The 24127-nt window shown below is 40.3% G+C and overlaps 2 protein-coding genes across 4 annotated transcripts in view; both read right to left on the reverse strand.

Annotated features, from left to right (window-relative positions):
• On the reverse strand, window positions 1–16496 carry SLC35A1 (solute carrier family 35 member A1). The gene is made up of 8 exons (XM_015620769.3): window positions 16246–16496; window positions 12942–13119; window positions 7714–7873; window positions 7209–7361; window positions 5905–5971; window positions 2420–2596; window positions 1866–2000; window positions 1–562 (listed from the first exon to the last, which is right to left on the reverse strand). The coding sequence occupies exons 1-8, from the start codon at window positions 16472–16474 to the stop codon at window positions 432–434; spliced, it is 1230 nt and encodes a 409-aa protein (XP_015476255.1). The 5' UTR covers window positions 16475–16496; the 3' UTR covers window positions 1–431.
• Window positions 16450–24127, reverse strand: part of CFAP206 (cilia and flagella associated protein 206) — a 16556-nt gene continuing 8878 nt past the window's right edge. Inside the window, exons 10-13 of one of the 3 annotated variants that reach the window (XM_015620763.3) lie at window positions 22158–22351; window positions 21001–21144; window positions 18079–18345; window positions 16450–16536 (exon numbers count right to left, since the gene is read on the reverse strand). In XM_015620763.3, the coding sequence (XP_015476249.1) occupies window positions 18115–18345; window positions 21001–21144; window positions 22158–22351 (569 nt within the window). In that variant the 3' untranslated portion in view covers window positions 16450–16536; window positions 18079–18114. Of the gene's footprint in view, window positions 16537–18078; window positions 18346–21000; window positions 21145–22157; window positions 22352–24127 lie in introns of those variants that run through there. The other 2 variants (XM_015620765.2, XM_015620764.3) reach the window with 2 other exon arrangements.

Raw genomic sequence — 24127 nt, forward strand, 5'->3', positions numbered from 1 at the left:
TTTTAAGAGAAAATTCTGGCAGTTGTTGCTTTTTTAATAGGTTTTTTTTTTTATGAAGCTTTCAGGCATTTCTGCCCTCAAAGAGCAAGACAGTTTATCAAATACACAAAGAACCGATTTCTCTCTATTATATACATTATATACAATCGAGTGATCAGTTCCTTCATTGGGTTTTCCTTGTAAATGAGACTCTTCATTGACGATGTGAATGAAGAATACCTTCCATAAAATACCAGCCAGCTCCTCAGCTGCAGTGTAGCCTCAGTGTCAGCCACTGGAAACAACACAGGTAAGACAGAACTAACTTCTGCTTTTAGTCTATCCCACTTAAACCATTTCATGACTAGCTTAAGGCTAATTTTGGAAAAAAATACAGTTTTTTTTAAAGTTTGTTTTTTCTCTTGTCCATCTGTCCATTTTTATGGACAACATCACACAGTAGCAAGTCTCTCTTTTGAGCTTTTAGTCTCTGAGGGCTGGATTTTTGTGGTGTCTTGTCGAGGTAATCCATAGAGGTAAATAGAAATACACACCAGGAAAGCACCCAGGGAGAAGGTAACAGCTGAAAGGAAACAAAATAGTTTAAATAAATACATCCATATAAGAAACCTTCAGCAAGCCACATAAGTTATGATATCTGGATGACAGCATTGAAGTTACCCAAATTATAGAAGACAGCAAACTATTGATAAGTCACAGCATTTAACTTCATCCTGTCACTGGGATCTCTTGGGTGTTTACAATCCCCACACGGTTCCAATTAGTCTCATCAGCAATAATGTGGCGGTAGTGGTCATACAAGCAAGAGTGAAGCATCTCCTGCAGTCCCAGGTGCCATCTGTACAGGCTTACATTACAATGAACTTAATAATAAAAAGTCAGTGGATGTGATAAAGTAGCCTGTGATAACACCTTTTTAAACTTGCCATGTCTAGACAGGGTTATTAAGAAACTCTATTAATGAGGCTTTCACAGAAAACTCATTAGTCCAGGTTTGATTTGTGTCAACTGTCAGGAAAACATTCTGCCCAAGTAAGTTTTTAAAATTTTTTCATCCCTTGCTTTACGATGCTCTTTTGCAGTCAAACACTGATTATTTTCTCCTTATGCAAACTTTCCTTAAGTTTCATCTCACTAATACTACATCAAAAAGCTAGTTTTTCCTCCATTTTCCCACACCATCTTTAGATTGAGGTAGGAAACTACCCACAACTAAACAGTGAAGGACTGAGAAGCAGTACTGGGCACAGTATCAGACACAGACTTGACTGGGGAGAAAATCCTTTGTAGTTGCAGAACAGCCCAGAGCCATCTGCTTTCCTCTCAAAAACATTCACCACATCAGTCAGTCACAACCCCAGCTACTCTGACTTTCTCACATGGTGGTGTCCACAGCAGATGGGGAAAGTAAAAGTTAAGGCAGTAGTGGGTGTAACTCATCAGGGATGTGTAAAGCCCTTGAAGAAATAGCTGAGGAATTAATTTGGCACTGGCTGTACTAAACCTGACAAGAAATAATAATTCATCAACAGCAGTCCCAAGGTAAACAGCTGTATCACACTAAACTTCATCAGACAGTGATGCATGAAAATAAAGCTGTTTAAGCCAGAAAGGTTCTTTCTGTTTGAAGTTGTAGATGCCTCTGAAAGAACAAAGCACTGATGTCTTTGAAAGCAGAGTCACCAGGCACCTTTGTGCACCACAACAAGAATCGATGACGCATGAGTGCATGGGATTCCTGGAGAAGACTTGAAGCTAAAACCAGAAAATCTGAGAGGGCTTTGGTATGAACTATGTACAGCAGGCTGGGCAGGCAAGAAACATGCACAGCCATCAAATCAAATCAAAGGCAGAAAGGCACTTACTTATCTGGAGGCCAAAGAGGGTGTATGATGCCACTGTAGAGAGAACAATGGCTGCCGCTGCAGAAAAGCCTTTCATGATGTTATCTGTGTACTTAACAACCACCGAGGTGTAGATGCCACCCACGCTGGCCAGAACTGGGAAGCAGATAAGGTATTACCATAAGTACAGGTGCAGTAGGTTACTCTTGAAATAATGCATTTTACTCCACTAGTGTTCTCCTCCTTTGGGCTCCATTACCCTAATTAGTAATTTAACAGATCATTCGTGGAATGGGGATGCCTCCGTGGCATCCTGTAAATAAGATAAAACTCATTTAAAGATGATCTACTTGCTAGTCAGTTATTTAGGCTGCTGTTTCAGCACAGTTTTAAATTTATTAACTTCTTCAACAACTTTAATTGAATAGCTTCCAAGAAAGTGATACTTTTTAAATAGAATCCCTCAAAACACAGCTATGAGTGTGTCAGACTGAATTTGTAGTTTCCTGCAATCATTTGTATCATTGATAAAGAAGAAAAACAATGTCAAAAGACTAAACCCACAAGATACTTACAGACAACAAACCAGACGTAGTATGTGTAGCCATAGAAAAACCCTTTCTCAAGAACTTTGGCTCCATCTGACATGTACACAACAAATAAATTCACCACAATCCCAGATAAGTACAGCTGAATGTTCCTCACCCACAAGGAAGTATCTGAACTCTTTAACACCTTTTCAAAATAAACTCCTGAAAAAAAAAACAAAACAAAACAAACAAAAACTTGAAAATGTTTCGGTGAGAAGAATGATTCATTGTTTATTGCATTTTAAAACCAGACAACCTCTTAGAGCCAGCAAACTCCCAAGCTCACCATCCTTGGAAGACACTTCTGAACACCAATGATGGATCCACTGTTGGTGGCCCCACTCCTCAAGGCTCGACCCTTGGCCCTCTGAGAAGACAAGAGGGCATCCCATGGGAGTACTTCACTGAACTCATGGCACCGTGTACAAACTCCTTTACATCTGTGTGAGCATGAATATACTACAGCAAAGGGACTATGAATGCTCCTCTCTTACATTCTCAAGTACTTCAGATTTGTAAATAACTGAACCCTATAAGGAGTTACTGTTGTCTCACAGAATCTTTTCCAATGAGGTTGTTAAGTTTAAGCGCAGTTACAACCTTTAGGCCTAAACCATTGGTCAAGTCCGGGGCTAAGTTTAGCAAGGGGATCCATATGCTTTGACTCAACGGGAAGGTCTCCCTCAATCCTGTTTATCCTTATCCTTCCCTATATTCATGCCTTTTCAATCCACAGCCTCCATGAAAATAATTTAATGTTGATTTTAGTTTTAGATTGATTTTAATCTGATTTCTCTTGGGGGGTAGGGGAGGATCTATATTACCTCAATACTGAAACTGAAAACTCCTCAGGAGCTTTGTGCAGGCAGAGCACTTGGCAGAGCAGCTCTTTCTGAAACCACAGCTTCGGGGGATTACAAGAGCAAATCAAAACTGAGGCCTTCTGCTAATTGAAACTACAGCCTGGTTTTGAGGAAGTGGAATTCCATTTTAATCTAAAGCTCTAGTTCTCAATACCACACTGAAGAGCATCATTTTTATGCTTTGCATTACTGAAACTCCCCAAATACTTCTTCATTATTCTACTTGGGAGGCATTTGTCAAACTAAGAGGCAGACATTTGGCAAGGCCCTCACCACCTGCCTTTTTAAGCATTGCTCACCCATCAGGACTCTGCCAAGCTCTGGAATTTCCTCCACATTTCAAAACACAGAGCAGTTTGCAGGACTCTTACCAGCAACTTCCATAACCTTCTGGTGAGAGCCCTAGACTCTAGGGCTAGAAGTTTATTGGTGATTAATATCACATATGATCCTTCATGCAATATGAGAAAATAGTATGGAACCAACAAATGTGGCACAAAGACCTGTGTGTAAGAAGCCCTAGGCACAACCCCCCCACCCCCAAAAAATCCCCAAGTTAGCTTCAAGGAAGGTCTTGCTACTCTTTTATTAATGAAAAATGCAATTTATAATTTAATAGAATACAGTGAGTATTTATGGTGAATAAATGAGAAGGCAGATTTGTATTTCAGGGGTTCAAATAGCATAAAACCAAGGAAATATGACATTATCTCATAAAAAGTGCAAACAACAAGCTAGTATTGTAAAAGACTGCAGCCTTTAAAATAATCCAAAATAATTACCTTGAGACTTCTGTCCCCTGAGAAGACCCACAGAGCACAACAACGTGTAATCAACATAACAGAAATTTGGCTTGAGTATGAACCATACTTGTAAATGTTATAAACTCAGAAAACAGTAGGCAAATCAATAAAACTATGCTTCTAGATTTGTGACTATACAATTCACAAATCCACTAGGCAAGATGAAGGAAAGAATGGGGGCTGATTAGGAGAACTTACTCCTCAGAACTGTTTTAAGTCACAAAGGATCTGCTGTTAAATTATCCCTCCAATGCTTTTAAAAGCATTGTTGGGGCCCCAGATACTTGGAAATTATCACAGGATCAGCAATTTGAGGAAAAAAAAACTTCTTTACCATCTCTAAGTGACAAAAACACACAACCATTTTTCCATTTTTCTGGACTAATAAAACACATCATAAAACATGGTCAGTCCAGAAACTGGAGGTCTAATGGCAAAATAACTGCTTCATGTGAGCGTGGGAAGGAAGAACAGGAAGGGAATTTGAATAGAATTTATGTTTTCAACATGTAAAGCCCCAAGGGCACAAGGAGCTCTGTGGATGAAACACACAGTCCCTCCCAGCTGCCCCAGAGCTTCAGCTGTCAGCAAGGAAACCCAAGCTGCAATCCTTTAGCAGGAGAAGAAAGCCCTAAGTGTCTCAAGCTGCCTGCATCAGTGTGTCAGTGCTCTGAATTTGCAGACCTTTGGAAGCACAGCTATTGACCCACATTATTGGGGAAAGCAGGAGTTTTAGGAGACTGAAGGCTGTATTTTGTCTTGTGGCTTGGGAGCATCTATTTAAATGAGGAAATTCATAACCTTTCAGGAAAAGCTGACTGAGCTCTACACAGTTTTATTTAGTTTATTTATTTCTGCTTCAAAGTGCCCATTTCACTGAGATGACACCAAATAAGAATGACACTCTCCTCCTTTCCTCCTCGACCCACCAGAATGTTTTTCCATGAGTAACAAGCATCTATGCACAGCACAAGATTATTCTTGCAAGATTTTACAGTACTAGAGGTGGGTGATAGTACTTTGATTTTTTACTGAGGATGGGGGAAGAATCCAGTTTACAGCCAGGGGGAATATGCCCCATGAGCCAAATTTCAAATTACCAAGTAATTTGCATGTCTTTACTTCCGAGCTTGTCCTAAAACTTGTCCTAAAGTTTTGGTGTCCTTCTTCAGAAGCGAGACAAAAAACTACGCTGAGGGGAGACACTGGTTGCAGAACAAAGCAAAAAATAAACAAAACAAAAAATCCTTAATTGAGTTTATCCAGGCTTCCTGCTACTAATCGACCTCTCTGCCTCTCTCATGCTCCCTCTACATCCTAGATAGATTTTCCACCTACAGAACTATGGTGACGTGTATTTCAGGGCTGAGCTGGTACAAGAATCGAGCGAGCAGCTCAGTTCCCCTCATAAAAAAAATGCAAGTATTTAATGTGATCACCAAAGGGGAGCTATTCACTGCAAAGTAAACTTTGTAAAATTGATGTGCATTAATTAAATGTACAGAGTGAGTCATTATGCTGCTCCCTACAGTCTTACTCACAGCATTTGAAAGACACTTCCACTTGCAAACCAGCCCTCTATGCTGCATCATGTAAAACCAATGGTACATGCTCCTATCATTTTCTTGACAATGGGAGTAATCATGTTATGAATCTGCCATAATTACCAAACATAGAAGATAATTATGGGCAGAGGGAATAAACTACTAAAAGAAGACAGTTAACAAATGTAGAATGTTCAGTTTTAAATACTGTGAGCTCTCCAATCCTTCAGTGCAACCCATGTACCCAAATAATACTGTACCTGCAAATCCTGAACACAGCACTGCCACAGCAATCGCTCCAAACCCTAGCCATGGGTTCTGCTCCACCTGCAACATCAACCATTATTTTAAAAAGGATACAACACTTCAGTCATTCACAATAATCAGTTTCAGAGTCCTGTGGTTTAACTTCAGCCGTCAACTAAGGACCACCCTGCTCTTCACTCATTCCCCCCAAGCCCCAGAGTGGGGAGAAGAATTGAAAACAAAAAGTTAACTTTGTGGGTTGATATAAGTCCAGTTTAATAACTAAATCAAAATAAAAATTACTAATAATTCTAGTATTAACAAAAGGAGAGAGAGATAAAAAACCCAAGAAAACTAAGTGATGTACAAGATAATTGATCACCACCTGCTGACAGATGCCCAGCCAGCCCTGCAGCAGCAATCAGCCCCTCCTGGCTTTCCCTGATTTTCCATACTGGGTGTAATGTTCTGTGGTATAGCATATCCCTTTGGCCAGGTCAGCTGTCCTGGCCATACTCCCTCCTGGTTTCTTGTGTCTCTCCTCACTGACACAGCAGGAGACACTGAAAAGACCTGGACACATTGATTAAGCACAACTGAGCCACAACTAAAACATCAGTGTGTTACCAACATTTTTCTCATACTAAATCCAAAACACAGCACTGAAACTGCTACTGCTAGGAAGAAATGTAATTCTATCTTAGTCAAAACCAGAGCGCAGAGTTACTTCATTAAGCAGAGCCAAATGATTAGCATTTCACTGCAGTACCACGTGCACTTGCTGATCTAGGGCTGTCCCTCAGATCAGCTCAGTGCTGCTGTGTGGTGTTTCACTTTCTGTGGGTATCTCACCAGTGCTCAGAGGCTGTGGCCAGTACTGCCAGAGGCATGACCTACCTTTCCCACTAATGCAGCTGAGCAGCAGCTACGACCCAAGAAACAGAAGACACTTGTTTCTCCCTACAACGGTATTAGGTCAGTGCCTCTGAAGGGTGTGTTTAAATGACATATACACGCTGCACTGGAGTTTCACTCCTAATTCCTCCCAGTGCTTTGATTCCAAGTTCTCCATTCCAACAATTACAATGTTACCACGGCCAACTGCTGGAAACAATCTATTACTCAGACACTCCTAGGATGCTGCATTAGACTGATTATGATAGCTGTGGTAATTTATATTAATTGTAGCAGTCAGTTGTGTTTCCAACAAGGGAGACAGAAGCAATACTACAAGCCTGCCTGAACTGGTACACAGTAAAGGTGAAATAATCAAGGGTCGTTTATTCTTTATCTGAAGAGGCAAAATATTAACTCTTACCTGTACTTTTGTAGCCTGAGCAGGCTCCCATTGAACAAGGGTAACACCACCACATAGCATGAAGACAGAGAACCACTGCAACTTACTAAGGGTACGGTTCAGCATCAGGACCGTACATAAAGCTGTACAAGGGATCTTCAACTGGTATGTCACCTAAAAAAGATGGAAATGTAGTGTAGAGAACATGGTTTTATAAACTCCTCCAAAACAAGAAAATAAAATGGTAAATTCAACTACAGAATGACAGATTTTTATATTCACTGATTTCCTACAGATCCATCACCAGCTACAACATAGCGAATTTGAACTGACTCTGGCAGTGAATGGCTTAGCTCAGAAAGCCAGAGCTCTGCAGCAGAGTGTATGCTCTGAATATAACAAAACACAGTGTGGCTTTTAATACTGAGGCTGAAGAGTGCTGTGTGCCAGGAAGATACCTGACATGCGTGCCTCATGAACCAGGAAAAATATTTCCAGATCTGTTACTGACAGAAACTTGTCTTACCTGGTAGACTGCAGCATCCAAGTTGCTAAGAGCCACGAAGGCCATGTTATTTTGGAGAGCGTACACCACAGATGGAACACTTAATTTTAACAATTCTTTAGGACTTCCAAATACATTTTCTTTTAAAGATGTTATTAACCTTGTGAGACTTCCGGTTTCTCTGCAAAATAAAATATTAACATAACAGAGGGCATTCTTAAACTGGTATTTTAAAACAGAAATCAAATCACTGAATCCCTTGGGAGAGCTGAAAATTTGTTCTCCACAATCTTTTTGCTCATAAAAGAAAAAAAGGTTAACTGCCAAAAAACAAAAGAGGTTTTGAACAAGTAAAAAGCCCTGAAGGCAAGAGAGACATTCTGAAATCAGGAAGTTAGATGCATTAATGTGTAGCAGTGTGTCAATATAGGCAGTGAAGCAGAAGGCTGTTGTTCACGTCTCCCCTTTTTTACTGGGTATTAATGTCTGTGTACAATGTCATGCCCATGATTTTCCAGATTCCCTTTAAACTGGGCCTGTAAACAGTACAGTCAAAAAAGGATTGTACCCTTGCACACTACTTACCTAGAAAAACCTCTCATTCCTCAGTCAGCCATGTGCTCCCAGTCTCACTTGTGCTGTGGGAGATGCTGGACCAGCACCAGCACACACATGAAGAGGTCTGGTGGGTGTGTGGGGGCTCCCTGTCTCCTGTCCCTGTCTTTGCATTTCACACCTCCCCTTCAAGTAATTACAGTGTGTGACAGAGCAGCCAATGGGGAAGAACATGTTGCTGCTGGGTGCTTTTGCAGTTTGCTACTCAGCTTTTCACAGCTGCATTACTGGTTCTCCCTTATCACCTGTACATCAATCTGATATTTGCTGCTTACTTGTTGCTGCTGCTCCAGTCCTCTTCCCAGTTCTCCCATGGCCCCCATTTTCCAATCTTCTCTTGCTTAGCACTGACAAATACCAACATCCAAAATCATTCCTGCCCCCTCCCACAGGCCTTGCAACTTGCAAACTGTACTGCTCTTAAATTTAACTCTCTCTGGGGTTCTATTGCCTACTTGCATGAATAAATAGCTTTAACCACGTTGTTTCAGCGTATCTTCCTTTCCTTATCAGCCCTACTCTGTACTCCAGTTGCTAAACTTTTCCTCTCCAGAGATTCACAGACTTTACCCTCTCATGATCCTTCCATCCAAATTTGCCTTTCCTGCCTTCCTCCCTTCTTCCACAAAGCATTTACTTCCTTTCCTTGTTGTTTTGGGGTTTTTTTCCCCCGGCAGGGAGAGCTGCAGGAAGCTGCAAGGGATTCTTTTTGTATTTTTCCATAACAGAAAGCACACACAAAAAACCAGACATGTCTGGAACAATCATAACAAGAAAATACATGGACAAGTAGCACTTAAAGTGAAGTCTGCCATACAACAAAGGGGAAGAGTTCCTGCTATAGTTCACCATGGTTAATTGCACTAAATACAAAACTATATAAAATGTTAGGAGTAAATGATATTATGGGCATTTTTTTTTGGTTTGTTCAATTTCTGAATGTATTTACTACATTGTCTAGGACTGGGAGATAAGACATACAAGAAAATTGGGTAATACTCAAGTGCAGGTGGACTGAAGTGCTTCTGTCTCAAATGTCTAATTGAAAATAAAATATATTTAGCACAGACACAGTTCTACTCTATGAAAATAAAATAAAAAAACCCCAAACCTACACTTCTATTCATTGATACTAAGGTGGGCTGTCAAACAAGAAAATAGTATTCAAACTATACCTGTTTCTGTTCCAGACCATGCTCAGTCAATCTGCTGATCACATTTTCAAAGTCACAGAAGCAACAGTATTGTCTATTTTGACTTCTAGAAGCAAATATCAGCAATGAAGAACACATGTCTAATAGTCACCATCTTCCCTTTAGTTTTTGAGAACAAGAAGATGAACTATCTAATAGTTCATCTGTGAAGTGGATGTGCTTTTGAAGCATGCACTTACCAAGAATCTCTAATTGTAAGTTGAATTCAGTACATGGCCAAAAAATAACTTAAACCAAACCTAAACATACAGCTGATAATGCAAAATTAGGTGCCCAAAGAAGTATGCTGCAAGATTAAATTTGAAAATGAAAATTATCTAGCTTGAATTCAGCTTTCTTGATGTTGATCTAGGTTTGAATTTTAAAACATAATAAATTTTCTTTGTAGAATGGTTCAGGTTGGAAGTGACCCTAAGACCATTTTGTTCCAACCTCCCTACCAAGGGCAGGGACACCTTCCACTAGACCAGTTTGCTCCAAGCACCATCCAGGCTGGTCTTGAACATTTCCAAGGATGGGACTTTCACCACATCTCTGGGCAGCCTGCTCCAGAGATTCACCACCCTCACACTAAAGAATTAATTCCTAATATCTAACCTAAATCTAATTTCTTTCACTTTAAAGCCATTTCCCCTCTCATAAATTCATTACCCCATTGACAAAGACAATTCCTAGGTATGAAGAGGTGAGAGATACTAATAACTATCAATTATGCAACAGAAAAACACATTTGTTAGAAAAGCTGAAGTTAAAACTAGTTTGCAAAACAGCTCTACTTTTCTTCATCCATTGCTAAGCAGTTATGCACCAGCTAAGTATGTAGCAAATGCTATTACCAGATGGTGAACAGGACTTTAAATAAACATGAGAAATGGAGGGTACACTTGAGTTAACAATTACCACAGCTTAAACTATCATAAGCTTCTCTTTTGAAAGACAATTCTTTGGCATTCATCCATTCAATGTGCCCTCCAGGAGATACCTTAAGAGTAAACAGTGAAGGCATCATGTAATAATGTGCAAGAAAACAAATTCAGCAGCTGGACCAGTGTGAGAGTTGTACTCTCGTATCCTGTATACTGCAGTTACCAATGATGTCTCTTTCAAAAAGAAAAGGTAGCCACACAAATGTGTCCTGCTGTACAGTAAAAACAGATGGTACTCTATCTTTTGACTTGTTACTGAGCTACGAAGGCACCTTGCCTTGGGTGAGACAAACTGGTTGGGATTTAAAACTGAAGGAAGATGTAAAGGAGACACAGAAAGAAGCCATGCTGGAATTGATGCTTTTCAGCATATTCATAAGAGAATATCTTTAAGGGAAGGTTACTTGAAAGTTGGCAACCTTTGGACCCACCAGCATGCCAGACATTCTACCAAGGAGAGATGAGCTGGCCTGATGAATGATGTCTGCTGGTGCCCATCCCTCCCTCAGCTATGGAGAGAAAAACCCCGCCAGCTGACCAGATGAGAATAGATATTATAACCTCCAAACAGCTCAATGAATCTGACTCTTCCCATTTTAACTGGCAAATAAGGTTCAGGTGTTAATAAATGAGAAAGAACCATAGGAAATTATGACCTCTACATACAGCAACCCTTTCTCATCTAGCTGTGGGCACCTGTCAAAAAGATGCAAGTGGTTCTTGGATTGCACCAGCTCAAGGATGGTATCAGCTTCAAAGAAATGAGCAGAATCCTTAGGAAAGGAACTGAGGCCAAGAGAGAAAGCACCTTCACCCCTCTGCCTAATGCCATGGCATGTTCACATCCTGAATACAGCATGCAGTTCTGGGTCCTGTTTCAAAAGGGATGTAACAATACTGGAAATGCTCTAAGGATGATCCCAGAAAAATTAAACTAGGACGCCTAGCTTAGAAAATAAATTAGTGATGAAAACACAGATCTGTAGAGATATGAAAAGCAAAATGAAGGAGGAAAGATTATTCATCATATCTGTCAACTTAAGACAACAGCATCCATAAGTTTCTGCCACCTGCTAAGGAAAGCTCAGCCCATGCTTGCCCCCTTGGCTACACTTCCATTCTACACACCCTCTGCTGACAAAGGGAAGATAATGGGATACAGAGACTTTTTGCTGTGCAGGCCTGTTCCAAAAACATCAATATACTAGGACTTCTTTCTGAGTTAAAAGTAATTTAGTTTTTAACTATTTCAAGTTAAAAAGACCATTCATACATTTAATGAACAAAATATTACAGACCCTTAACAAAAGGGATTGCTTACCCTGCTGCACTAGTTGTACTATAAACAGCCTGGGTGCCAGGTGCTTTAGACTGGACAAATTATACACACAGGTGAGGCTACCCAGAGGTCTCTCACTATGGGGAAGTGTGGATTCCTACAGTCTCCAGAAATCCAGTGGAATCCTCATTGGTCACAACAGTGAGAACCACAGCAGAACCATGTGTCAGCAGAGTCATTTCTGTCAGCATTTTGTGCTGACAGAATGAGAAGCCCAGGGTGCATGAAGAGAAAAAGAGAAATTCCCCCCTGGTCACACCTGCCTTCTCTAACACATTTCATTTAATGAAAGGTTAAAAAAAAAAAAGGCAGTTTTTCATAGTTGCCTTACCATTTTTTTTTGGTATTATCTCGCTTCTAAAGCAAGTAAAATGCCATTTGTATGTTAAAGAGGAAAAGAGCTGATGTAAATCTGAAGCACATCATGTGACTCAGTGAACCTCTAGCACATAACAGCCAGCCTTCTGACATACCACAAAGCCACAAAGAGAGATAGAGACCCTAAAAGAACAAATTCTACCACAGGAGCAAGAACAGGGCTTTGGAAAAGTCCAGAACCTAAAGATTCTTCCTCGGAAGGATGTAGCACAGGGCAGCTGAGAGAAAAGGCAGCAGACTGATAGCCTCCTTACTTGAGATGCTCATGCAAGGACTAAAGTTCTAGTTCTTATCAGCAGTCTGGAATTACAGAAACTAATATTTTTTGATCACAGTCTTTCAGCATTGGTCTGCACATTATTAGAGACACTAAAATGTCTCTCTGTAACATTGTTTGGGAAAACTTATTAGTAGGAACATTAGAATTTTATGCAATTCAGCAGATGATGGCTCACAGCAGATGATGAAAATCCAACTTTCATCTACACCAACATTTTAAAGACCCAAAACATCGTGGATAATCCATGCTGACACTCTGAACTGATTACAAAGCATACAATAGAAAATATGTAGAAAGGACACACCTGAATATTGTGCTGTATACAAAGCAGTTTCAGTTGATGAGGACTCACAAGCTCTAACCCGCTCTAAAATTACCCTTCCACAGCATGATTATCCAGCCACATTCTCAAACATACCTGCACGTCAGTACCCGAGAATCTGAGGTTAGAAGCAAGGACTGGTTTTCAAAACACTGATCAGCACTCCCACACTTACTTAGCCAGGATGCCCACGCTCAGGAACAACTTGATAACTTCAGTGACACACACAGCCGTCGTTGAAAAGTAGAGTTCTGTCTCCACTGTCCTGGTGTACCGCAGTGCCACCGTGTATGTGGCAGCAACCAGGGTCATCACCATGAGGCAGTACAGCTTGAAGAGTAAGCTGACATTTTCTGAAACAAAACAGAGGAGATGATTCAGTGTGACCCTGATTTTAATTTAAGAACTGAAACAGTGTGTTCTCCAGCTAGAGGGATGTATCAAACAGCACTGTATCAGAAGACAATAATTACAATGTTAGGAAACACTACACATACAAAAGTTTCAGTGAAATTTTACAGCCTTCTCAAAGAAGGCTGTAAAGGAGCTCCAAGTGTTTGAAAATAAGATGCTCTCTTGCCCTCATAATCATCCTTCATTCTAGAAAAAACTAATCATACATTAATACTTATCTAATCACAATCAAAAAGTCTTTCTGTGCTTTAGCTGACAGGTAGGCGCTCGGTCTGAAATGGCAGCTGATCCTCTTCATGTAATACACTGAACTCTGACACAAAGAGCATTGGCAGACTAGCAAAAGCAAAAATGCAGGAAAAGTTCAGTATCGGCAAAGAAATCTAGCAAATCTTAATAAATAAGGCAGCATTTCCATCAGCCCTATTTTCCACTGAAGTTAGTAAAAGAAGATTTTGCTCTGAATGGTGATGGAACTTCACACAAAGGACTTCCTTGAAAAATACCCTGTAGAAAGGTCTAAGGTTAAGGCTCTTCCAGTAAATTAAACTAGACCAGAATAGACTGCGTATAATTTGTGTTAGCCCCTCTGTCTTCCCCATTGCTATACTCCTACAACAGTAGCAATATTTGTAACAGTTTTGACCTGGACCAACGACTATCCTGCAAAATTTAGGCGTTAGACTGTCCAAGGTCTCCTGGCACAGGCAGTTTTTCATCCATCCACACTCCTCTGAGGCCTGAGAGTTCCTTCAGGCCACTCCATTGCATTCCCAGGTCAGGGAATGACTAAGCCTGCATCTCAGCCAGCAAAGAGAACAGCACACAACTACAAATGGGACTTCTCTGCACAAAGGCATGACCCAACATGAGACACTAGCAAATGTGTAGCTTCTACAAAATCCTTTTTCAAATTGGTAGATTGTTATGCCTGGCATCTCTCTGGTGGGTACTGGTCATTCAGCAGCACCTTTGAGGCCACTGCAGTGATCTAAATACCTAAAGAAATGCATTTTAATTGGTGAAAGTTTGTGTTCCTCTGCTGATTAGGGAATGAGATACAGGATAAGTACTTTTGTAATAACTCTGCCCATTTAATAAAGGAATGAGTTGCTGAATCCACTGCTACCAATGCTTTGGTTCATGTTTTTTTCAAGTCAGAGATGTCTTCAATTGCATAACATTTCTTCAAGGTACAGTTAATACCTCCTGCCACTGCAATCATTTAAATTAGCTACTTCCTTATAGATAAAAATCTTACCCACGTAAGTAATCACTTTTAAAAGGTAGAGCCAATTAGTTTTTAAACTAACAATGCTTAGAAGAGACTTACAAGCTGTAATCCATTTTTAAATTAAATTTGGATTGTGGGGAGGAAATCCAAGGGCATAACAACCAGGAAGTATAATTAACCCCATCTGGTTTTACAAAAACGTATCTTCTAATGATGCTTCAGTGCTGACAGAAATTATATTAATGCTGTGATTTGACACACAAAGATTTTAAGTCTATGCTCCACCAAACTAAAGCTAAACTTAATCCTTGCCGCTATTAACTACTCTTAAAAAAAAAAAAAAAAAGAAAAAAGCTCCAATTTGGCAATGGTTTGGAAACTTGGGTAAACCAAATGCAGCATGACATAATGAATCTACTATCCAGAATAGATAGTTCCAGCATTATGTAAAAAGGTATTTGTAATTCTTTTCAGCCTGGACATTTCTTCAGCCTGGCTCACATGTCTGCATCTGTACCAGGGCAGTAAGGGGAGCAGAAGAAACCATAGCTGGGGCACCTGTAACTTCCACTGATAAATCTGAACTTACACCCACCTAAAGAAAAGAAGAGCTGGAAGATGCTTTTGGTTTTTCCCCAGTAAATCCCACCTGGATGAAATTATTTTTGGCAAAAAGGGACCAGACAGGTCAAAAGCCTTAGGATACAAATGCAGGCCTCCCACACATCTCCACAGCTCATCTAATGGCTCTGGCAGGGCTCCTGGAAGGCAGCCCTGGGCCAAGCCTGGCATGGGAGCACAGCCCACTGCCTGCCCGGTTATCTGGGATGGCAGGCACTTGGCACACACTGCTGGGAGCCTCTTGCCCTCACCCTTCCAGGCCCCACTGCCAGGAGCTGGGGGCCCTGGGCAAGGCCCTCCATCCATGGGGGAACTGGAAGCAGGACAGGCAGCGCCTTCCTGGTAGATTTAAGCCCTCCTGGCTTGCCCGAGGTTCTGGCCTCGTTGTACAGAGAATTACTGAAAATCAGGGAATCAATTAGGTTGGAAAAGGTCTCTGTTAACATCGAGTCTGACCTATGACTGAACACCACCAAGTCAACTAGACCATGCCACTCACTAAGTGCCACATCCAGTCTTTTCTTAAACACCTCCAGAGATAGTGACACCACCACCTTCCTGGGCAGCCCATGCCAGCAACTAATCATCCCATCTGTGAAGAAATTCCTCCTAATGTCCAACCTAAACACACTCCAAAGGGCACCTGGGTGCGGAGGCGTTTCTAGGGACGCCTGCGGTGCCCACGGGATGGGTGCAGGGGATGTTCCTGTGCACTGACCGCCTGCCCCCGGGATAAGCCCCAAAGATGCTGCGCCACGGTCAGCATGAGGGGAGCTGGCGGCGGGGGAGACGCGACTGTGGCTGATCCTAAAGGCGGAGGCGTCCCGGGGACCCGGCAAGGGCCGCACCGGGAGCACCCGCCGCCCACAAGCCGGGGATGCAGCGGTGCCACACCGCGGGGAGAAGCTCTCGGGAGGCAGGAGGAGAGCGGGAGGGTGGGAAAGCAGGCGGGGAGAGCCCCTCCCCAGCGCGACCCCGCGGCTCCGCGCAGCCCCTTCCCCCCCTTGATGCCCGCAGTGGTGGCGCCCGGTGCAACAGCCCCCAGCGGGGAGGACAGTTCCACTGCCTCTGGCAGGGGGGAGGCAGGGGGAGCCTGCGCGCGGGCCGTGTTTCCTCTGGGGGAAGCGGGTGGGAATCGTCCCCGTTTTCCGGCCGTGCCGCCCGCCGGGAGCCGCGGGACCCGCCGGGAGCCCCGCGCCGACGCCCTCACCTTTCGGAGGCGACATGGTGCTCGCCGAAGGCTCCAGGACCGCCGGGCCGGAGCCGCCCGCCGTGCCCCGCCGCTCCTCCCATCGCACCATAGAGTGCGGCGCGGCCGCCCAGAGCGCCCCGCCGCCCGCGCCGAACCATCGAGTTGAGCTCCGTCCCGCCTGGATATCCTGGAGAACATCCTGCTCCACCCGGCCGCTTTTCGGAGCTGTTTCATTGGCAGCGAACATCCAGGAATCTCACACACGTATTTCTGATTGCCAGGAGCAAGCTCGTAGTCACCGACACGTTTCTGCCGCGACAAAACCGAGATGGAAATTACAATTGTGTTTCCCAGTATTTTACAGCACTGCAGTACCTTCTCCAGTGGAAAAGAACGAAGTGGGATTAAATGAAATTTCAGTCATCAGTTTCCTTTTAAATAAAATGTATTTCTGGAATCTTGAAATACCAGTTTGTTGGTAAGAACTGTAACATAAAAGCCTCAAAGCAAATGATAATATAGAAAGATCACAGCAAGAGAGAGAAAGTGTTTAATAAAGAAGTGACGGTATTTTTCTCTAGAAAAAAAAAAAAAGCTGCAGCTAGTGATTGCATTGATATTTTAATTAATAAATCTAATAATTGGTGCCTGCTCATAATTTAAAAGCATGGAGGAGCAGCACATCCAGCTGCTACTAAATAATTAGTTTATTATCCCAACAGAGAAAATCATTTAATCAAAAAACATTTAGCAAAGTTTTTTCTTAGTGCTCCTCTCACACTTTGTTTTTTTAAATAATGCTCTGGGCATTTGTCCCTGTTGTGTAACTTTTAAAAATTAACCCAAACACCTTGGAAAACAAAAAGAGAATGCTATCCTGCCCAATGCCACAGAAAAAGTGCTTCATTGTCACAAGCTTGTCTTGCTACAAGCCAGGAAACCACACAGCATCACAATGCACACACACAAAAGAAAGAGATTTATAAACCTTTGCACGCCCTATGCAATCACCTGGACACCTTGTGCACCTGGACACTGAACATAGCAGCTTGAGGAAGTCTATTGTCATGAAAAGGATCTCTATTTTAAAGTACCCCCTGTTTCCATTTGAGATGTTTTATCCTGAAGCTCAAATAATTTGGGTTTTCACAAACAGAAATACTGTCTGCAGTTGCACTGATCAGACCTGGCACTTATGTCTTTGCCACAATGACATAAAGCTAAAAACTTTTTCTCTGTGGTACTTCAGCGTTTCAAACATAAGCAAAACAGAGCTTTCAAAAATATCCCCTGAAGTCAAGTTCCTATGGTTTGCAGTGTGGTCACCCAATACACTGTTTAGCCAAGAAATTGCTGGAGACATAAAAAGGTGCCAGAACCACCCAAGATTGATGCCCTCTTCTCAGCCTCCCAGACTTGGTCTACACTCATTGGGTTGGGTTAACACCAGCACAAACAGACAGGGCCAAAGGACCCAGACTGGTTTCATTTTGTTGGTTTTGCCTTCTTGACAAATCTGCTCTAAGGCTGGGGTTGTGACATTTGAGTGACTCCTGGGGTAAGTTTTTTCACTTAAAGACAGTATTTCAACAAGCAATCGTTGCATTAAAACTTCAGTAAAATCCCAGAATGCTACACATTTAAATGTTAGAAGTGAAAGTCCTTGGGAACATCTTGTTTCTAAATTGCTATTTAAAATCTGTGCTTCAGGCTTATCCTTTCTGTCACTTAATGCCAGTCAGCAGCCTCAACAGATAAGATAAATGAAACAGACCAACTGTTCCTGGAATCAACAGACACAGCAAAATCTTTAGTGTCTAAATTCAGATATATTCAGGGATTTTTATATACACATTCAAGATGTGTCTTCAGGTTTCTCATTTTCACTTAGGTTTCATCCAGCGGTCTTGTTAAGTCTACTGTGACCATATGAGTAGTGGGAGATGATCCTCCTCGGAGGCCTTTCAAGAAAATCTGGGGTTTGGGTACATTGGTTGAGTTGTCACGCTTAGTCTGGGTGCCAACATCTTTTGGCAAGTACACTTGGGTGAAGTTCTCTCTTCTCATGTGGCTGAGATCAGTCTGCATGGCATGAGTTAACTTGCGGCGCAAGTTGGCCTAAAGACACAAAAAGAATCAGATTAAGCAAAACTTTGAACATTTTAGCACCAGTATATACTCAGGAGTGTTTGTCTGTTTTACATCTGTGGGCTTCACAAACCTGGAACATAGCCCACCTTACCTCTCCTGCCAATAAACAGTTGTGGCTGTGATTTGGGAAATCCTGAGCTAACAGGATGTGTGAACAGCACTTTAGGTAGCCCACACAATTTTAAATGAGTCTTATTAATTTCATACCATTGGTCATTGTCCTTCAAATTTTGTTAAAAGCTTCACCTTTGTTTTGTTAGAATAAAATGTTTTCATGACAAGTTCTTCCAGTCTTTGGTTTCTGCCCAATGCGATGAGGTTTAGGGGTTGGTGTCACAAAGTATCAGATAAAAGTGAAAAAACACCTTCTTACACCACCTTGCTCACTAACCCCTTCACAAGGGGTAAAAGTAAGGGTAATTTATGATTAAAGCTGGTTATTCACAGAAATTGCTGTAAATACAACAGCAACACCACTTTTCACGAAATGTTAGTATTCCAAAACCAGCACTTGAAACAAAAAAAAAGTTCCTTATTCCACTGAGCCTTCTATGTCAGCAACAATGTAAAACACTGTAAATTATGATCTAATGTTCTCCTCAAAATACACAAAATACAGTCTCAGGTGCTGGAATTCAGACTTCCCCATGTAAGTGAGAAAGTCCCTGGAGTCCAGTCCAGTCAGTGAAGACTGGAGTCAGTGGAAGCTGAAGAGTGATACAGTTGGCCAAATGTCCTAAATGTTGTATCAGGGCAAGTTAAAATATTCTCCAGACACCACCACTGAGGTGTCTCTCTGCTGGAATGGAAGGTGACACACCTAAATGTAGGCACATTTTGGTACCTTAATCTACAACTAATCTGAATCTTATATGCAGATTGATCAAGCAGAATCCAGAAAGGAGCAGTAAGGAACTTACAGAGCTGTAAGATGGTATGGGAAGAAAGACAATATATTAAGTCCTTTTTTTTCTGAGAGTTTTAATGACTGAATGTATGCTATTACAAGGAACTGTGCTTGAACAGAGAAACAAATGTGAGCTAAAAATTTTACTTCTAACAGCATATAGGTTTTCTAACAAAGTAATAGCTTAATATTTCATACCACTACAAGTTTTTTGGCTAAGCATGAACAACACAAAAAACCCCAAAGGCATGTGAGCTCATCCTCTAACAAAACCCACAAATATGTCTGATGCTTCCTTGAAGTATCAAATGCATTGATGCACTGGTAAACTATTTCTGTTATTTTATCACTTTGATATTAAATATTTTATCACCTCCACATTATAAATTAGCATTGTCAAAGCACTTTTGCATGCATTTGGGATTTTTTCTTTCAGCTCCGCATCACTAATCTCACATTTGGACAGTTGAGGCTAAAACACCATTAGTACTTTAAAGTACTTTCTCTAAATATTTAAAAAAAATGAGCTACAAATTTGTTTGTGAACAGTCTTCATGACCAGATATTGGAAAATACCTACTTTTGCTTATTCTGAAGAGCCACTAACCACATCTTATGTTTATTTATGTACTTTTGTGCTTTATAAAAGTAAAAGAGGCTTTTAGCTAGGCTTCTTGTAAACCTGATTGGCTCCTTTATATACCTCAGTTACAACTATTTCTTAGAATTCTTCATGAGCTATCAACACTGACAAGACTACTCAGTCCAAACTTTTGGTTTCCTTTTATAATTTTAGAGATTTCATGGCAAAAAGAAATTCAGAAAGGAAATAGGCTGCCCAGCAGACCATAGGCCCCCACAGTGCATCTGCTCACAGAAGGAAAAAAAAAACCCTTTAGTATTATATGTTCAGTTGATACTGTTAACTGTGATATTCCCTGTACTCACAAGTTGTTCATTTTGACTGAATTGTGAAAATCAGGTGCTATACCTTGACAACTACATGTGCTGGCAAACCCTAGAAAGAAGCTTCTGAAATATTTATTGTTAATTTAAAAGTTTTTATGTACATATGTGGTCATCCTTCTACAGACAGACTGTGATTCCCAATCCATCAGAAAATCCTGATAGTATGACAAACATTTGCTCTGGCTTTTTCACACAAAGAAATTATATAGAGTATCTTCAACTCATTAAATTGATTTGAATGTAGAACAGCCCTAATATTCAATGCAATTCAATTCAAAACAACAAACTCTTATTACATAAAGAAGGCAACTGAAAAATTTGAAATTAATAAATATAACAATTCTATATTAAATATAATTTTTTAAAAAATATAAATATATTTTCAAAAATAAATATAATAAAATTGAAGTTAATAAATAAATATTATATAAATAAATTATAATTTCAAATTATGAATATTATTCAAATACAAATCAATTATATATAAATAAATTTGAAATAAATAAATATAATTAATAAATGTAGCAGTGGAAGCACTGCTTAAAAAATGGGGAAAAATATGGAAGAAGTGAGAGAAGAAATCTAGAAATAAGGAGAGAAAATATCTAGAAAAAAAATTGAACTAGTTTTAATGAAGTGTATGTCTTGGAATAAAAGGTTAGATTTACGTTTCAAGGAACAAAAGTTAATAATTTACTCTTAAATTTGTTATTCAACAATGAAAATCTGGTAATAACAGTACAAACCAATTTTATAGCTTTTCTTCTCAGTTCCCATTCATTCCATTCATAGGACCTCACAATAGTTGGAGGCAAGATATGAGTATCAGTTTGCGTACCACTGTCACATTTTGTGAGTGGTTCCATTGAACTTTTGCTTGCCTTTCTGGCCTGGATGAAAAGAAACAACCAAAACCAAGCAATGCATTGAGAAGAATACAGAGAAATAGCATATGGGTATGCTACTTTTAAAAAGCAAATAGAGACCTGCAAACCACAATTGGATAATGATTTTTACATTCAACAATATTTTTGTTACCCATGCCCCCACCAAAAGGAAAACATTAAGGATCTAATGGATTCAATTTCTGACAGAAAACCCTTGAGGCAGAGGCCACAGGTGAGTTGCAGGCTCCTGCCTACCTAGTGAGTGCTTAATCACTAGATTTTGGAAAAAAAGGGTCCCACTACCACCAGTATTTTATGATGCAGGCAGCTCAGTTTGTCTTCATGAATGGAATCACAAATTATAACTGGGAGTAGTGCACTCATCTCTGCTACAACTGAGATATAAACTCTGTTTCAAACCAAAGGCCAGTTCAAGACTACATTCTTTCCACTGCTAGGGATCTAAAATTCAAAAGTGGATCACAGAGAATGTTGTCTATAAATCCAAACCCAGTCTTTGAATTTCACATAGTAACACCATCACATTCATTATTGATGACTCTCCTTTTATTTTGTAATATATTCCATAACTCCTGTCCCCAGATATCACTACACCTTCATCCAACACACATGGATGGACTGCTAAGCTAAAGCTCCAGTTAACATGATATCTGATACATCTGCTGTTGCATTTATTTACTGGTCCTTTAAGCTACTTTTGCAAAAATGAGGAAAAGAAACATCAGACACAAGACCTGCCTAGGCTGTGGACTAACAGCTTTTATCACTGCCAGAATGCTTTGGATCTACATAATTTCCTATGAATAGATAAGGTGAGAATGACATTGAGTAGAAATGATTCTTCAACACTGTGAAGACCTGGAAAAGATGGACCTTCAGACAGGCAGAGGATTTTACTTCTTTTCTAAAGACAGGTATCATCTGTTCTCTTTCAGAAAGGACAGACCAACCAGTGACCCAGCAGCTGTTCAGCAAGAGGCATGAGCAGTGTGTACCTGTGCATGTGGAACAAGGTATTCAAACTGATGACGGAGCTCAAGCAGTTGAATTAGCTCTGCATATTGTTTTGCTTTTTCTACATTCAATTGAATGAACTTATCTGGATCTTGAGCAAAGATGTATGCAGTTTCTTTTGAACTGAAAACATAATATTTCGCCTTGTGCTTCAAAATTCCAATAGCAGGATTTCCTAAAAATGAGAAGAAATTTCCTAAAAATGAGAAGAAAAGCCAACCCAAAATAAACTCCACAAATTAAAATTGTGAGCAGTATGATATCCAAAACAAAAGACATTTGTAATCAAGATTCTGTGTTTCCCTCAAGTTAGTTTCACTTCCTTCTTTTTCTGAACTCAGTATAAACCCTGAAAAAAAAGCTTTTTTTAAATATAGAAAAGTCCATTTTGTTAGGTCAGTTAAACTGCTTCTGATCAGTTCACATCCAGCATGTCTTGGGTCCATGTCTCAGAAAAAGAACACATAAAACACATATAGCAAAGGCATAAGAAACCAGTCTCTACCCTCAAATATTTCCCCTAAAATCTCCACCAAATATCTGATTGCAGATCAGTGGTGCATTTATACCAAAGGGCATAAATTGACTGAAGAAACAGATAAAGCAGCTGGGAAGCTGAACAATAAATTAACAAAGAAAATGAAGTATCAATAAAGGCCAAATAACTTCTATAGGAAAACATAAACTGATTTCAAGGACAGTGGTAGGTTGTGCTTCAGATGTTATCGCCCAGGAAAGACCAGAATCATCACAGACAGTGCCTTGAAATTACTTAGTCAAAAAAGGAATTATTACTATGCAAACATAGTAGAGAATAAAATCAACATTATAACAACCTGTAGGCTACATCTGTACTAACATATTTTGTTCCAACACAACAGAACAAGTAAAAGGGAGCTAGGAGTGATCAAAGGCCTGTGATGCCTTTCATAGAAGGAGAGGCTAAAGAAAGAAGCCTCCTCAGCATTAAAAAGAAAAAATAGATAATATGATAGGAGGTTATAAAACCATTAATTGTGTGCAATATAATATTACTACTTAGTAATTTTCCTAACAGAAGGACTATCTAGTCTTTGTTGAAATTATCAAGCCAGAGCTTAAAACCATCTCGAAAAGAGGTACCTTTTCATAGCATATATAATTGTGGGGCTCTTGAGAATAAGAATATCCCATGACAAACTCTAGATGGATTCCAAATTCAATTAGATAAATGAAAAACCTCTTTAAAGCATTATTCAACAAAAGGTTACAGACTCAACATTAATCAGATGAAATCCCATAACCACTAACTGCTAGAACAAGGAAGGATATAATTAAGGAAGGATCACTCTGACTTGAATTCTCATAATTTTAAAGTGTTCATGATTGTCCATGTGCAGTAATCAGATACAGGGCTAGAGACACCTTCAGTCCAATTCATGACAGCTGTTCTCATGTGCAATACTAAGTAAGTAAATTACATGGCTAGTAAAATATCTATTCTTTAATACTGGCAAGTAAATGGCCATATCTTCCTCCCTGATTCCCATAGGTTTAAAAAAATTCCATATGGACAGGTTCTAGACAGGATAGGGAGACAGAAAACACAAACTAGGATACTTGAAATAAGGCTAACATTCAAGACAAATGAGCCTTGAGAAACAAAATATTCCTATGATTAGTTGACTTAATCAAGTGCACTTTCGCATCCTTTTCAGGAAAGATTTTAGCTCTTTGTCATGACTGTTTAAAAATACATATGAGGTAGGCATGAATGGCCATGTTTGCACTATACGGATACACAAAATAGAAGGAATGGCCATATCCCTATGCCTGCATTATAGCACATTAACAACAGTAACCAAACCTGAGTCAGCTGCAGTGAGGGTTATACAGACACACATACAGAAGGAAGAAACATTTATCCATCCCATCTTGTTTCTGGCCCCTGCTTGCTCTTCAAACCCTCCTG

Source organism: Parus major, chromosome 3 (assembly GCF_001522545.3).
Source record: "Parus major isolate Abel chromosome 3, Parus_major1.1, whole genome shotgun sequence".
In the NCBI taxonomy this organism is placed as follows: Eukaryota; Metazoa; Chordata; class Aves; order Passeriformes; family Paridae; genus Parus; species Parus major.